The sequence below is a fragment of the Procambarus clarkii genome, chromosome 64, assembly GCF_040958095.1.
Source record: "Procambarus clarkii isolate CNS0578487 chromosome 64, FALCON_Pclarkii_2.0, whole genome shotgun sequence".
NCBI classification, from domain to species: Eukaryota; Metazoa; Arthropoda; class Malacostraca; order Decapoda; family Cambaridae; genus Procambarus; species Procambarus clarkii.
In genome coordinates, this window is record NC_091213.1 from 2,299,353 (window position 1) to 2,316,764 (window position 17,412).

General features: G+C 43.9%; 1 protein-coding gene across 2 annotated transcripts in view; it reads right to left on the bottom strand.

Moving 5' to 3' along the window:
* Window positions 1-357: 357 nt before the first annotated feature.
* The window catches only part of LOC123768905 (interleukin-1 receptor-associated kinase 1-binding protein 1), a 30,906-nt gene continuing 13,851 nt past the window's right edge, over window positions 358-17,412 (bottom strand). The window contains exons 3-4 of one of the 2 annotated variants that reach the window (XM_045759694.2): window positions 14,839-15,013; window positions 358-721 (exon numbers count right to left, since the gene is read on the bottom strand). In XM_045759694.2, the coding sequence (XP_045615650.2) occupies window positions 582-721; window positions 14,839-15,013 (315 nt within the window). In that variant the 3' untranslated portion in view covers window positions 358-581. Of the gene's footprint in view, window positions 722-14,101; window positions 14,482-14,838; window positions 15,014-17,412 lie in introns of those variants that run through there. The other variant, XM_069309057.1, reaches the window with a different exon arrangement.

A 17,412-nucleotide genomic window follows, 5' to 3' on the forward strand; every position in this document is an offset into this window, starting at 1 on the left:
GTTCCATCAGGGCAAAGGCTGACCTACCCCAGGATACAACCCAAAACAGTTGTCTAACTCTAAGGTACCTATTTACTGCTAAGTGATTGGAGGCATCATATTTAGGAAAACATGACCAGGTACATGATTTGCAAGTTTTTGTATGACCATTTTTAAATTACAGTACAGTATAGACAAGCTATAATATCAATAAGAAATTTTGTTCACGAGGTTTTGATTAGAATTAGATACATATTTCATTTTTTATACAAAAATATCCACAGTAAATGCTGGACTTCAGCTCACAGCATAAAACAGTATGGATGAACATGTTACTGGTATTGTACAAATAAGGAGAGACAATAATAAAAGTCGGTGTTCATAGAGCACTGTACAGCAATTTTTTATGAGGTTTACAAACAACAAATTTGTTACAGGTTTTCCAGTGTTGTAAATATAACAGCTGCATCATGACTGACAGTCCATCGTTTGACATTATAATCTAATACTACAATCACTTGTTCAACAAAATTCCTATCCTTCCAGGAGTTAATGTACTGTATATAGTTGCATATAATTTATTTTTCTTCAGAACACCATTGTTATGCTTTTTTAGTCTTGGGTACACCATAGGAGAGAAGAGAGAACCTGGCTTTGATAGTACTCTGGATGATTGTAGGTGTGTGAGCGTGGACCTCCTGCCGCTTGAGAGCTGTGTCCACCACCCATGACTCAACCCTGTCTGGAAAAAGATTATACAAAGGATTCTTGTCCAGTGAGACTTATTAAAATAATTATAATTAGTTACTGTACAATAATTATTTACATGGCTGATAGAACTATATATCTGTAATCATTATTGTAAGTGCTATATATTTGATCTATGTAATAGTATGGTTAAGGGACATAACTGGTAGTCATATCCATCAGCCACTACTACTGTTTATTAGTCTACAAACATATAAGCTAATGCAATACCAATATAGATGAATTTTGTTTGCTCAGTCGCCAATTTGCTCACATACCAATGTATGGTATGGGGTTTGATTTTGAAGTGTGTACTCTTTAATGTCGGGCTTATGAATTGCAATGAAAATTATATTTGTCACTTAATAGTTTCATATTGCATAACAAACTTAAATATCGAAGTAAAAGGTAAACTTAAAATTTACCATAATAGCAGACTCTGAGGGGAAAACTACTGGAATTCTTTGGTATGGTAAAGATTTACGATGGATTTGCCACACTGCTTGGACGTCCTGTGACCTATAACTAACTTCGGGCATGTAATCACATCCCAGCTTCCAGTGGACTGAACCCACCAAGCAGAAACAGCATTCATAGACAAGGAATGCAAAGTAGCAGAATTTACCTAATTCGTTCACCCGATGTCCAATGCACCCACCAGCCTCTCTACCAATAGCAATAATAATAATAAGAATTTCATATTATAAATACAGTATACAAAAGAATAATATAGGTTTAATAACTATTACAAAAATGTGTATATAATAATGCCGTTAATACACAAACCTGCTTCATGGGGTTCTGGGAGTTCTTCTACTCCCCAAGCCCAGCCCGAGGCCAGGCTTAACTTGTGAGAGCTTGGTCCACTAGGCTGTTGCTTGGAGCAGTCCACTGGCCCACATATCCACCACAGCCCGGTTGGTCCGGCACTTCTTGGAGAAAATTATCTAGTTTTCTCTTAAAGATGTCCACTGTTGTTCCGGCAATATTTCGCATTCTCACTGGGAGGACGTTGAACAACTGCGGACCTCTGATATTTATACAGTGTTCTCTGATTGTGCCTATGGCACCTCTGCTCTTCACTGGTTCTATTCTGCATTTTCTTCCATATCGTTCACTCCAGTATGTTGTTATTTTACTGTATAGACTTGGGACCTGACCCTCAAGTATTTTCCACGTGTATATTATTTGATATCTCTTTTTGTCTCCTTTCTACCGAGTACATTTGAAGAGCTTTGAGACGATCCCAATAATTTAGGTGCTTTATCGCGTCTATGTAGGCCGTATATGTTCTCTGCATTCCCACCACTTCAGCAATCTCTCCTGCTCTGAAGGGGAAAGTGAGTACTGAGCAATACTCAAGATGGGACAACACAAGTGACTTGAAGAGTACAACCATTGTGATGGGATCCCTGAATTTGAAAGTTCTCGTAATCCATTCTATCATTTTTCTAGCTAACGCAATACTTGCTTGGTTATGCTCCCTAAAATTTAGGTCGTCAGACATCATTATTCCCAAATCCTTTGCATCTGCTTTCTTACTATGGGCAGATTTGATTGTGTTTTGTACCCTGTGTTATGTTTAACCCTTACACTGCTCAGGGGTCCTTGGGACATTTACACCTCTGTGCGCAAGAAAAAAAAAAATTCAAAAATTTTTTTTCGTCTTCTAAACATGTTAATTTGTGTCCCCTGAGCACGGAAAAAATAAAAAATCGTAGGTGACATATTTTGGGCGCAATTGACCGAGGAAATCTGGCAAAAAGTGGGCGTTGACAGAGCGGTCGTCAGACCCGGTCAGCGTCACCCGCGTTGACAGATGGGAGTTGCCACAAAGATATTATTACCTAATTGTTTCAATGTCTCCGATTGATTTTTTCTTAGTTTTTTTGCAGTAATATTATTCAATAGTGTGTATTGTAATATATTTATATAATAAAAGTGGTTAATAATCGCTATACTCAAAAGTATGATGTGCATATTAGTGATTCAATTATTATGTTTATAAAACTATAAACAAATAGTTTTGCTGCTATTACACTCTATACACAGGTTATGTATAAGTATTGGCAAGTTTTGGTCACCATAACGAACCACTAAGTTGGTATTGAGAGTCGAAAAGCAACGAGGAGTTACCGCCACACACCAGCCAGCCACTCGCTGCCACTCCCTCAACACACGCACTAATCTTTCTCCCCCAACAATACCAGTTGTGGTGTTATTACACTATATACAGACGTTACATATAAGTATGTGTATATTTTATTCAACACAACTGTACAGCTAAGCTGATATAGTTAGTTCAGGCACTAAGAGTCGTCGCTATACACAGATGGCGGCTGGCGGCTCCCTCACTCTTTCAAGGTCACACGCACTAAACTTTCTCCCCCAACAATACCTTTTGCAGTGTTATTACCCTATATACACATATTATATATAAATATCTACATGTTTTATGCACCGTAACTGTACACCTAAGCTTGTAGTGCGCCCAAAGAGCATAGTAGCCACCCTCTAAACAGCTAGACAAATCGTGCAGACGACGTCACCTCCGTCACCCATATGGCTCCTCCCAGCATAATCCTTTTGCTGTTAATACACTAATACACACATTATATATAAGTATCTACATTTGTGTTCACCATAGAGAACCACTGACCTGGTATGGTGAATGCAAACAATAACAGGTGGCCACACAGTCAGTAAACGATGCTGTCTCCCTCCGTCTCTCAGCATCACTCCTCCCACAGCACTAATTATTACAACAATCCTGCTATTATCACAACCCTGGTTATTTATATCACAGTCATTGGTCATCTGTAATATTGTCATCGCTAAATAATAACAATTATATATTTATTTTGACATTTTTCGGCGATGCTGTGGTCACAAGCTGAACATCAATGCTGTTCGCTCATGCTGCGTGCGCCGGCCTTGGTTGCTCCAACAGTACTGTGCCTCTCACACCTGAGAATATTGCCCACGATTTTTTTTTTAAATTGCATCTGTTTACAAGAGCCCTGAGGAAGCTACTGTGAACCCCGTGTAGCTGCGGGCCATTTGAATCAGGCCTGGCACCCTATGGCGTATATATACGCCATGCGCACCATGGGACATGTTACTCAGGGCGTATATATACGCCATGCGCAGTTTAAGGGTTAAGGTCCTCATTTTTATGGTACCCGAGTACCTGGAATTTATCACTGTTAAACAACATGTTATTTTCTGTTGCCCCAGTTGAAAACTTTATTAATATCTGCTTGAAGTTTTTCAATGTCTTCAGCAGAGGTAATTTTTATGCTGATTTTTGTCATCTGCAAAGGATGATACAAAGCTGTGACTTGTATTTGAGTCTATATCTGATATGAGAATAAGGAAAAGCAGTGGGGCAAGGACTGTATTCTGAGGTACAGAGCTTTTAACTGCTTGTACTTGTAGGCCCCTCCTAACCACTCTGCATACTCTGCCTCAACCCAGGTCGCACTCCAAACCTGTGTCAGGTTAGGTTAGGGTCTGTAGGTTTTATTTTCATGCCCTGTAACCTGGGGCTGGTCCTCTCCCCCTTTTCGGTTGAGATGATCTGCCTGTACACCTGCTCTAACAAGGTGGTCCTTTATAGACTTACCTCGCCTCCTGGCGATCATGGGAGGGTTTTGTGGGAATTTTACCCAGGATGGATATTCACTGTACGTTTCTCTCATCCATGTCCATACTTCCTGGAGTTTTATCTTAAGCTGTGCTGCAAGGCCGGGGAAGAAAAGGGTTGGGAGGATCCATCTCTTGTCTTCCACTTCTTGTGTTATAGGTCTGAGTAGCTCTGCCCTTGTTTTTTCTCCGAGTTTCTCCTGGGCTGCGTGTATTATTGTCTTTGGGTAGTCTCTGTTCCTGAACATATCCCGTAGGTCATCAAGCTAGGAATATAGCGTCTCCTCTTTGTTGTTAATCCGCTTGAGTCTGAGTCCAAGTGAGTAGGGTAGCGACTCATTCAATAAAAACCTGGCTCTTAGGTGCCGCAGCAAGGACATTCATATATATTCCTATGGGAAAACTCAAAAATACCATAAATACCAAACAAGATTTATTAAATCAAGATTAATCAAATGAATATAAAAAAGAAAACACTCCCTATCTTTAACACTCCCTAAACTGAATATATTCCTAAGGGGCAAAATGATTGGGAATTAACTGTACCAAACTCTCAAGCACTTTACCGTAATCTAAGAAACCAACGGAGGTTGTTCTGGCTTCTGGAGGTGAGATGGTGACCTCCCAACTGCTCACTCCACACTGACTAGCCTGCTCTGTCTTTAGACTGAAGCTAGCTAGTATTACTCCGCCAGCTTTCCTGGCTATTAAATTACCAAGCAGGGTTAAATTGAAAAAGCTAATCTTATTTACTGGCCAACCCAGATGGTTGAATTCCTATTAAAACTGATGGTAATTCTATGGGCATCTTGAGCCTGGCTATTTTCACTTACGATATTGAATAGTGACCTAAATTTATATGCTATGAATTAATAATACAGTAGGCTGTAGTCACCCCATAGGCCGCAAGATCCTTGACCCAGGCCGAGTCATCCAGCGTAACGAACTAGCCTCTCCACTTCTACATGACGTCACTTTCTCTGTGACAGCATACGACCCTGATCTTTACTCTACATTCATGTTAACCTAACCTAAGACCTTAAACCAGATTGGTTATTACTGCAATTACTGTATTTATTGAATTATTCATCACTTGTTGAATTAATACCAGGGAGGTAGCCATTTTGTTTCCTGCCTTGCTAATCCCTTAATCTCTGGCCAGTGACCTTTTTCCGACTAGTCAGGTAAAACTCCTCTGTCACTGCAAGTTTGTGTAAAACCATGTGGTACAATTTAACCCCTATGATCAGAAATCTATAATTTCTACACCAAGCTTAGCTTGTTACACAATGTCTGCTGCTTTAACCACCGTGCTGCGCTGAGTTTATTGTGAAATTCCCCCGGTGCACATGAAATAAAGTGTTCCCAAAAATTTCTTTTTCTTCATAAAATGATAAATTCCCTTCCCTGAACATGTCTATGTAAAAATAAATACCAAATTCCACTTACTTTCGCTGTGGGGACGTGGACAAGGTGCGCTGTGACATCATCAGGGCCTGGTCGCCCGTGCGTGAATCGCCCAGACACGGTCGCGCGGGCCATTCAAGCATCGGGTGTTGTCACAAATATATTTTCAATTATTTATTCTATGTATTTCCAATGCGGTTTTATTTTATTTATTTTTATCGTACATGATGCATATTTGTGTCCTTTACAATATGTATACAGTAGAACGTTCATAATGTTCCATGGAACTGTGATACATGTGTCAGTAATGTGTCCAAAATAAATGTTTATTGTTGCAATATTACTTGTTAAAAATTCACTAAAATTACAATATGTACAGTTTCACACACTATTTACACAGTAACACACTGTATTACACACTCAGTACTTCGGAAGTGAGTAATAATCAACGAAGTAGCCCATGGTACACAGCGCGACTTCGCTCTCAGTGCACCAGGTACAGATAAATTTTCGCTTCCTGTTTCTTCATTCTGTGTGCTTGCAAATAACGCACTCACGTACACCCTTGGCTTTAGAACTTGTAGGTTGTATGTAACCACGTTGCTGGAATTATCCAATGGAAAGGCAAATGCCAATACACATGGTTCCAGCAACGTCGCAGGAGCTGCCAGAACGAGGTTGACGTCAACAACGAACTGCCTTAGGGGCTCCAACTCCGGATTTTTCCTCGAGGTTGACTCCTGAAGCCTTTCCCAAAAAAGGGGTATGGCCACAAGGTAGTGGAGGTTTAAAATCAGGGTTTTCCTTCCCCTAGATGGGCTGCCTTGCCAGGCTATCGAGTCCCATCTATCCGGAGCAGCTGGTTTTAAGGTGCCAGAGGCACGCCCTCGCCCCTTCTCCTGTCGGTAAAAGCAGTTCCGCCGGACTTAAAGACTAAGCCACCCATGCAGGGCAGGAGTTGGACTTGGTTGTCAGAGGCTATTGGAGACGCATGCCGTATAGGAGCATTTTATAGGTCATGGTAGCTCGTCCCCTATTACCACCCCCTGGCTATGACAACCCCTTGGAACCCAATATAAATATTATAAATACTATAATATGTGTATTATGGACACACAATACACATTTATCTGTACTCACCTAGTTGTGCTTGCAGGGGTTGGGCTCTGGCTCTTTGGTCCCACCTCTCAACTGTCAATCAACTGGTAATTACCTAAGTAATTACCTAAGTGTAGTTACAGGATGAGAGCTACGCTCGTGGTGTCCCGTCTCCCCAGCACTCTGTCATATTGTACAGATTCCTGAGCCTACTTTTCTCAATCATATCTACATTTGAAACTGTGTATAGAGTCGGCCTCCACCACATCACGGCCTAATGCATTCTACCTGTTAACTACTCTGACACTGAAAAAGTTCTTTCTAGTGTCTCTGTGGCTCATTTGGGTACTCGGTTTCCACCTGTGTGTCCCTTTTTTCGTGTACCACCCGTGTTAAACAGTTTATCTTTATCTACCCTGTCAATTCCTCTGAGAATTTTGTAGGTAGTGATCATGTCTCTCCTTACTCTTCTGTCTTCCAGTGTCGTGAGTTGCATTTCCCGCAGCCTGTTCTCGTAACTCATGCCTCTTAGCTCTGGGACTAGCCTAGTGGCATACCTCTGAACTTTTTCAAGCTTCGTCTTGTGCTTGACAAGGCACGGGCTCCTTGCAGGGGCCATATCTGTGCAGTCCTACAGCAGCTAATCGAGGAGAATAACATCCCAAAGCATTTTTTTGGCTTACCTGTCACCCAGCATTTCCGGCACTTACATGAGGGGGCTAGAGTTTCATATCCTCACCAGCTACAAACCGCTCACATATGCAATGACAACCAAAGTTAATTCTCATGTCACTGGGTATCATGCAACTTTGTTCATCTTCCAGTACACAGCAGACATCCACTGTGTCGGGCACTGGCAACACCATAGTCGATGCACTCACTCGGACCACCAGAAGCCTAATCTTGCAAAACCCAGTTAATGTGGACTATTATGTGATAGCTGAAGCCCAACGCAAAGACCTGGAATTTTGACAAATACAGTGGTACCTCAGGTTACGAATGTCCCTGTTTACGAACTTTTCGGGTTACGAGCCCGATTTGTTTGGAAAATTTGAATCGGGATACGAACTTTGCATCGGGATACGAGTTTGTTGATACGCGTACGGCCGACATAGTGCGTGGTGGCACGGCGATCACGCCCAGTGACTCTCCTGCCTGAATTCTTCACAAGAATTTACAGTTTTTTGTCGGATTTTTGGCCATTTGAGCATAAAAGTTGTTATTATATATCTCGCCAGTGGTCAGGTTTAAGGCAAGAGATCGCATATGAGAATGACAATAGAGGAAAAACAAGAGATCATTCGTAAGCATGAAAATGGAACTTGTGTTGAACTAGCTAGGCAGTACAACAAATCCATGTCAACGATATGCACTGTACTTGCCAAGAAAAAGGACATTATGAGTGATAAAGTGGCAAATGGCGTGTCAATAAACACAAAACAAAGACCACAAATACTTGAGGATGTGGAAAAGTTGTTATTAATCTGGATACACAACAAGGAGTTAGCAGGTGATAGTGTTTCAAGAGGCCATCATTTGTGAGAAAGCCAGGGTATTACACGAAGACCTTGTAAAGAAAACCCCTGGAACGAGTGCAGATGTGAAACAAGTGTTGATGTGAAACAACATTATGATGAAACAGGACTGTCTGGAAAACATTGCCTAAGAGGACATACATTACCAAGGAGGAAAATCATTGCCTGGACACAAGCCTATGAAAGATAGGTTTACGCTTGTGCTGTGTGGAAATGTAAGTGGCGATCTGAAAATTAAACCCTTGCTTGTGTATCATTCTGAAAATCCAAGGGTTTTCAAAAAGTATAGAGTGCAGAAAAACCAAATGTGTGTGATGTGGAGGGCTAATAATAAGGCATGAGTGACTTGATTTTTTTTATGGAGTGGGTGAATGATGTGGTGTGCCCTGCCATACAAAAATATCTTCTGGAGAAAAGTTTGCCACTCAAGACCCTGCTTCTCCTTGACAATGCTCCTGCTCATCCTCCATGCTTGGAAGATACATTATTGAACAGATATAATTTTCTCACAAGTTCCTCCTAACACCACTCCTCTAATTCAGCCTATGGACCAGAAAATCATAGCGAATTTTAAGAAACTTTATGAAAGGGGACTTTTCCGGAAATGTTTTGAAGTGACTGAAGCCACAAACCTCACCCTCAAAGAGTTCTGGAAACACCATTTTAACATTTGTAGTGCTTTAAAACTAGTTGACAAAGCCTGGCAAGAAGTGACTCAAAGAACCCTGATCTCTGGCTGGAGAAAATTGTGGCCTGAATGTGTGACAAAACTAGACTTTGAGAGGTTTGAGCCTGTAAATGAAGTGCCTATTGTTGAGGAAATTGTTACTCTGGGCCAGAAAAGGGGCTTGGAATTGGATGATGTGGAGGAGTTGGTGGAAGAACACAACGAAGAACTGACCACCGAAGAACTCCAAGCCCTTGAAAAGGAGCAGCAACAAGAGGCAGCTGGGGATATTTCTTCAGAGGAGGATGAGACAGAAGAGAAAGTCCCTTCCTCAACAATTAGGAAGTGGTGTCAGATGTGGGAAGAAATGCAAACTTTTATTGAAATGACTCACCCAGAGAAAGCTGTAGTAGGCCATTGCATTAATCTTTTCATTGACAATGTGATGCCTCACTACAGACAAATGTTGCGAAGAAGGGAAAAACAATCTTCAATGGATCGTTTCGTTGTGAGAAAATCAAGCAGTGAGCCACAACCAGGACCTAGTGGTAGGCAGGCAAAACATGCCAGAGAGTGCACTCCAGTAAAATCTTTACTGCCTGATGTTATAATGGAAGGGGACTCTCCTTCCAAACAGTAACACCTCCCACCTCGTCACCATCTTCTATATGCCAACAGGAGTCATCAGCAAGGGGTAAGTAATAACTTGAACATACTTTTGTAGTATAGATTTGGGTGAATTAGGAATAAAATTTACTTTGAAGTGAAGTTTTTGCAGAGTCAGGAACAGATTAATTAATTTTCCATTATTTCTTATGGGGTTTATGAATTTTCGGGTTACGAACCGTCTCCAGGAACAGATTAAATTTTTAAACCGAGGTACCCCTGTACACAAATGGTGTACTGCCAGGAATCTTTAGCAAAGTATCCAAGGCATGCTTACTGTAGGTGCAGCCTGCACATGACTGTAATGCTGCTGCCCAGTTGGGTGGGTGTGGAGCACATGACTGAAATGCTGCTGCCCAGTTGGGTGGGTGTGGAGCAAGATTACATCTGTGGTAAGTGTACAAGGTATACATATAGAGAATGTTGTGAGCCTCTTGTTGAATCACTTGGGATATTAAAAGATTATTGATACGAACTGTATATGTATTGATATGTACAGCTGGCTTTGTTGGCTGTTCTGGTTCCTTTAGGGACGTCCCTTTCGCCTCTCTCCTGATCGCTGGGTTCGACCCCTGGGGGCCTTACATTGGCTGCTGCGTCACCAGCTTCCTCTTCGTTTTTTTTTGGGGTTCAGTGCCTTGGCGCCTACCTGAGCCCTCGCTCGATGTGTTCACGGATGCGTTGTCTCTCGGCTGGGGCTTTGTGACCAGTGCTCACCAGGCCGGCCACGGGTGGTGCAGTTTGTCCTTCCGTCGGGCCCACAGCACTGTGCAGGAGTTCGTGGCAGTGTGGTTTGCACTTCCGAGGGTTCGGGTCGCCCGCGGATCGACGATCCGGCTCCATTCGGACTGCTCTATGGGACTGGTCTCTTCAGATGACTCGTCTGCCAAGTTCTTGGGATTTGGCTCTCTTTTCTGTTCATGTCCGGGTAGTGTCCAGCGTCCTAGTGGACGGCCTGTCCCGGTTCATTTCCCTGTCCACAGAGTGGACGGTTGATACTGACTTGTTCGGGTGGCTCTGCCAGAGGTTCAGGCGCCTGGAGGTAGACTTCTTTGCGTTGGCATGGTCAAGGTGTCTTCCAGTATATGTGGCGCCCTTCCCCGACTGCAAGGCCATCAGGATCGACGCCTTCCAGCAGGACTGGTCGAGGTGTGGGTTCCTGTGCCTCCCCCCCCCCCCGCCTCCTCGCCGTGCGGCGCTGGCGGAGTGGCTGCCGCTTGCTTTCGGTATAGATGTCACTTCTGCACCGTTTTGCAAGCTGTCTCGTGCATTGTTTCACCTCCGGCTTGTTCATACGCCTCCTGAGCCATCCTGGTCTTTGGCCAGAGTGCTCTCCTACCTCTCTTCTCCTCGGTTTGTTGTGGCCCCTTCAGTTCAGGATTGTTTTTCTAAGGCTCTTTTTTTCCTGTTGGCATTGGCCTGTGGGGGTCGTGTTGCAGAGCTTCATGCTCTTCTCCGGTGCAGGGGTTTCTACTCTTTTGGCTGTGGTGATAGATATGTTCGGTTGCAGCTGTCTCCTCCTTTTCTGGCAAATGAGACTGCTGCTTTCCGGAGGGGTCCTTGGGTTGTTGATGCTAGGTTGGTTAGGCCAGGGGTGCATTATGTGTTGTCAGGTTGCGGCCCTTCGCTGTTATTTGCTCACCATAGCTTCTGTGTCCGGGGACGTGCTTTGGGTTGATCCGGTTTCCCTTTCTTCACTTTTCGCGGGTACGGGTCTCTCAGGTCGTCTGCAGGGTTATTAAGTCTAGCCAGCCTGCGGTCTATCCTCGTGTCCATGACGTTTGTAAGTTTGCTGCTCTTGCTGCTGTCTTTGGTAACATGTCTTGGATTGACATTCGGGCACGGGATTTTGGCATTCGAACAGAGTCCTGGCTGCACAGTACCTCGTGAATGTTCCTGGGCCTAGTCAGGCCTGTCATATTTTGGGTCGGCGGTTGCTGCCACTTGTCTCGACTTTGTGTTGAGATGTGAGCACCGACCACTTTCTGGGTAAGTTCCCTTTCTTTTCGTCTTTGATGAAGTAGCTCTGGGGAGCCGTAAGGGCTCTCCCCAGAAAACCAGCATTGAATGTAAATAACACCTTTTTCTGGGCGAGTCCTGGAGGCTTCCCGGCAACTCTCCTTCCCTCCGGTCGGTGTTTTTTTGCGTATTTGATATCCAATCTTATAACTGGGGTGTGAATTGCCAGCGCAAGGGTCTGGGGCTTCCCCTTCCCCCTCCTGGGAAGGGGGATCTGTGCAGATGTGCGGTGCAGCTCGTGTGACGTTATGCTTGTTTACATGTTTTCATTTGGGGAGTTCTTTCAACTCGTATATCTATTTTATTCGTGTTCAACTGAATAGAGGTTTGTTTTGAGGCACTTATGTTTTTGGGTGCCTGTCCCAGTCAAGGGCAGATATACAATGCTCCCAAATCACCTGTGCATTCTATAGGCCATTGTTCCTCGTGCCTCTCAGAGGGGTCCAAATTCTGGATCGTGGTCCCCAGTAGGCCTAGAACTCCACCCACATCGACTAATGCCAAAAGTTAGGTCTATCCCTATCAGCCTGGATAGCTCTGAGGAGCCTCCAAGACTCACCCAGAAAATGGCATTTCATTACATTCAATGCTGGTTTTCTGGGGGGGAGCCCCTACGGGTCCCCAGAGCTTACTAGGCTGATATGCTAATGTCAGACTTTGGGATGTGTATGGAGTTCTTTGGGCCTACCGGGGACCACGAGCCAGAACCTGGCCCCTCTCTAGAGAGGCAAGGGAAGCAATGGCTTATAGAAACCCCCTGTGTGGTTGGAAGCATTCTATATCTGCGATTGACTGGGTCAGGCACCCAGAAAGGTAAGTGTCCCAAAACAAACCCCTATTCTGGTGAAAATTGCAACCACAAAACTGAACGAGTGAATAGAATTCCCCAAACAAAAACTAGCAAACTAATATGACGTCACTCGTCGCCGCGCCACCGTCTGCGCAGCTCCCCCTTCGCCAGGAGGGGGAAGGGGGAGCCCCAGACCCCCCGTGCCGGCGATCCACACCCCAGTTCTTCGGCTGATGCTAAAGGGCGAGGTCATGTGCTCTGGTTCCGGTGGTTGTTTCAGCACTGTACCTAGCGTCTGGTGACTGTCTTCTAGGTGGTGCGTGAGCCGGGAGTGATTCTCCAGTACTCGGGTTGCATGCACCTAGGGTTTCCTTCCCTAGGTGCCCTGTAAGTACTGTGCTTGGGGCTTGGGGTTCCCTTCCACAAGTCCCTTGGGTTCTGCCCCTTCTAGGCCATTTACTGTTTGGTTTTCGGCAGCCCTTTGTGTGCTAGGGTGTTCTGCCTCCCTTGTTCACCTTGGGGTAAGGGGCAGTTTGTACTGATGGGGTGCAGGGTGCTGCGTAGCTTGTTTTCACCAATCATGGCGGCCGGCTCTGTTCCGTCTGGGTACGCTGTCCTCTTGCAGTTTTTTTTCTTTTTGTATGTCTACCTGGTGGGGGATCTGCCTTGGTTCTTTCCCCCTTTGTACTGCTTACTCTTCCTTTTCCGGTGGTACCCCCTGCTAGGTCCCCATGAGTGTACACGTCCCGGGGGTTCAGTTCTTAGAAAGTTGTTTGGTAGAGTTTGCGCCAGTTAGTAGTACCCTGCCTGAGATTACCTGAGTGCGAGTCCTCTTATAGTAAACGCTCAGGACCCTGGGAATCCCGTAGGGGACGCACGGGTCCGATGGATGTATTAGATTAGGCAAGTTTTATGGCTTCAAATTCTCTTGTTATGCTGTCCTTTAGCTTACAAAAGCACCAGCTGTATTTTTTTGGCTCTCATAAAGTTAGCTGTCATAATGTAACGGTTCTGAAAAATTAAAATAACTAATTGATATGAACAGATCCACAAGGGCCGTGATGAGGGTTCGAACCTATGCATGGGATGTTCCCAGATGCGCCTTAGTCAATTGTACCATGACATTGTTAAAAGAATTGCAACCTGGAGTGCCACTGCCCTCACTAGGATCCCAAAGCGTCTCCGAAGCCCAATTGGGGTTTCAGACAATTCCCCCCCCCCCATGCACCCGGGCTCTGTCAACCCAATGTTCTACTTATATGCCCTTACTCCAGTACACATAGAAATAACAATAATATTATATATCAAATGAACAAATCCACAAGGACCATGATGGGGTACAGGGGGGGGAATTGTGTGAAACCCAGATTGGGCTTTGGAGAAACTTCAGCAGAATCCTAGTGAGGGGCAGTAACACTCCAGGTTGCAATTTTTTTAATCATGTTGTGGTGCAGTTGACTAAGGTGCTTCTGGGAACATCCCGTGCATAGGTTCGAACCCTCATCACGGACGGCCCTTGTGTGGATGTGTTCATTTGATATATCACATTATTTTGATTTCTGTGTAACTAATTCATATATGTTGTAAACAAAAATTATAGTGTTAAATACATATGTGTCCTGTGGGGCCAAACTTTTGGTACACCCTGTATATTTAGTTACCATACTATGTGTCTGTTGTCACCAAAAGTTACCATTACACCTACCACCCTCTACCTTTGGTGTGGGCCCAGTAGTAGTTCAGGCCTGTGAAGTCTCTGTCTCAGTTAGGTTTTGGGACTGCTGTGGCCTCTGCAAAGGGTGCTCAATCTTGGCCTTTTATGGAGGGCCCCCAATAGCACTCCATAACTGCCCTGTTCCTCTCTTCCCTCTGGGGCTGGCTGGTTTGATATGGGTAGTTCAGAGTGAGGTGGCAAGCTGGCTGAGACCCTGGGATGCAATCTAATGGCAGTTGTGTGCATTACAGTTAGGGATATTTAAAACTTTTTCCCCTGGCAATGGTTGATTCCATTGTTTACCTTGGGATGCCTTGTTTTTTAAACAAGTTTTATCACACTTGGCTTGTATTAGGTTAAGATGGGACACGATGGTCTGATTTATTTAGGTCTTGGTGGTATTACCAGAGCATAAGCCAGAAAGCTTATGCTCTGGTACCTGGATCCCAGAACAAATCCCCATTCTTTAGACCTTCAGACTTTATGTAAACACTAATAATATGACAAACGGTGTAACACAACAAGTGAATTTATGTACACTAGAGCTCTTAGGCTGTGCTATGTGACCTACCATCGGTTATGGCGACGTGTGTACAGGTGTCTTCCTTTACAGTGAGACAAGGTCCTAGCGTGCCACCCACTGCTGATGCCATATCTGCTGCTCGCTGCCTGGCCTCCTCTGCTGCCCGTCGCCCCGCCAACACCCGTGCCTCCGACAATGATGCCCACGAGTGTCGATACACTAACTGAAACACATCTACTAATGTCATTCAAGCCAGTACTTTGTACAGTTTTGAAATCCCCTAAGATTTAGGTGCATGTATAAAAATAACGAGGAGTGAATAGGACATGTTTTGTATAGACCAGTAAGCCTACTAATGTTCTGTTCTTTATATAGTCAGAAGAGAAAATTATTAAAATAAACTAAGCTACTAGCTACAAAAATTAGGCTGTAATTAATCCCTAATTAGTTACTATATTTGAGTCCTAAAATATAGTAACTAATTAGGGATTAATTACAGCTTAATTTTTGTAGCTAGTAGCAAGTGATTCTTTTGTAGGTCTCCTAAATACGAAATTATGCCTACTCTAAAATGGGGACAGATTTTGGCCCCTTGACTACAGTTAAATTATCAAAAAATTTGAACAAGTTACTTGTAATAATTTTTTTAAAGAAAATAGTTCGCAACACAGATCTACTATATATATATTTTGTAATGCCACATATATACACAAACTCATTTCAAACCGAATAGTGAAAGAAAAGAATGATAGTCCAATTTCATAGTACAGTACACCATTTCAACAGTCTGGTTACCTCATACGATGAGGATAATATATCATATTGCGTTTGCTTCCTTTAGTACCAGGAAATTCACTTCTTGAGCTGTATAATATGAGCTATATTACAGGGAAACTTCCTGTCTCTAGGACCAACAGTATACTCATTTTCCAAGCCCAATCAAAAGAATGCTTTGCGACCAATTTCTCTTACTAGCTGCCTTTGCAAAACATTCGAGAGAATGGTCCTAAACTGTCTCCTCCATAGAATAAGAACCATGCTATCCCCCAGATATATGGCTTCATGCATGGAAGGAGTGTGCATCATTGCATCACCACCTTTCTTACCCTGTACTCTGACATGCCATATGCCACCTTCCTAGATCTCAAGTCTGCCTTTCACATTGTAAACCGACATGTCACTTTGAATGAGCTTGCCAAAATGAATATTGGTGGTTGGCTTTGTTGGATCAGAGATTACTTATCCAACTGACAGTCATTTGTATTGTTCTAGAGGCACTGAGTGTAAGAAGAGACTGAATTAGGCATCCCACAAGGAGATGCCTGTTACAACCCTAGACCTGAATTTACAAGCTACACAAGTACTTGTACATCCTGTACATCTTTTCTCAATCTTTGGCAGCTTTGTTTACATTAATTGAACAGTTTATGAGCTCCGAAGTACTAGGAGGGTGTTTATAACAATAACATTTGACTGGGAAGGTCCAATGCATGTAGAGGATCCGTAGTTTCAGAAAATGCTGGTTTTTCTGTATGGGGAAAAACAAGTGCCTAGAGACTTACGCGGCAACAGGTGGGGTCATAAAAGTAAGCCCAGGTCAAGCACCCTTATTCTTGTTCTAGCAGAGCCAGGAAGCACACGCATAAGGTGGTGGGAGGCCAAAACCATCAGTAGTTTCCAGGTGTCATAAGACGGAGTACTGGGATGACTGGGACACCACGAGCATAGCTCTCATCCTGTAACTACATTTAGGTAATTACACTCCTCTGCCACTTTGACCTCGTCGAAGGGGTGGTTTCTGAATTGCTGTGGTCACTTCCTCAGTCTCTCTTGCCACTGCGACGCTCATTGATGGGGTGGTCCCAGAGATTACTCACATCTAAAGTGGAAACTACCCGTCACCAGGATCAAAGATCAAAGTACGATTTAGAGGGAATGAGCCGCTCTCATGATGACAGATCCTAGAGAGGATCGCTGCCATCACCAACACTACCCCGGTTGACATAAGAGAGAACAGACATGGTGCCGGACTTCTATTCACAAGCATGGAGGCGATGGAGAAACCTCTGTCCCCTGCTCACCAAGCCACCCTGCAGACCTCCGACCTCCTTATCGCCGCGCCGCTATACTGCCAGCCACTCCATCTTCGCAAGTACAGTACAGTAGAATCAACACATTCATCACCTCAGAGACAGAAACTGGTATCATTGAAAGCATCAACTCCTTGAACCCAGCCCTGACTGCGGTGGCAAAAAAATCCCCTGCAGCAACGACACTAGACCATGATGGTTATTTTCTCTTCCACTGCATCACCGATTCAAGCTGCCAACAATGGTTTCAGGTGCCTCGGCATTTCCGTCACACCGGACCTCGTGAAGTTGGAACGTTTCTTACAGCCGAGGCAATGCTTCAGATGTCATAAATACGACCACTTCACTCAGAAATGCCTTCTCACTACGGAGAAGTGCAGCAATTGAATTGAGGTGAGCTTCAGTGGTTATTACATAGGTTTTTCCAGCGTCAGTCTTCCTAGCTATAATTTTACCATCTCGCACAAAACAATGTTTAATTAGAGGGGAATTTTTTCAGAATCCACACAGTTTAAGTAAGAGATTTTGTCTG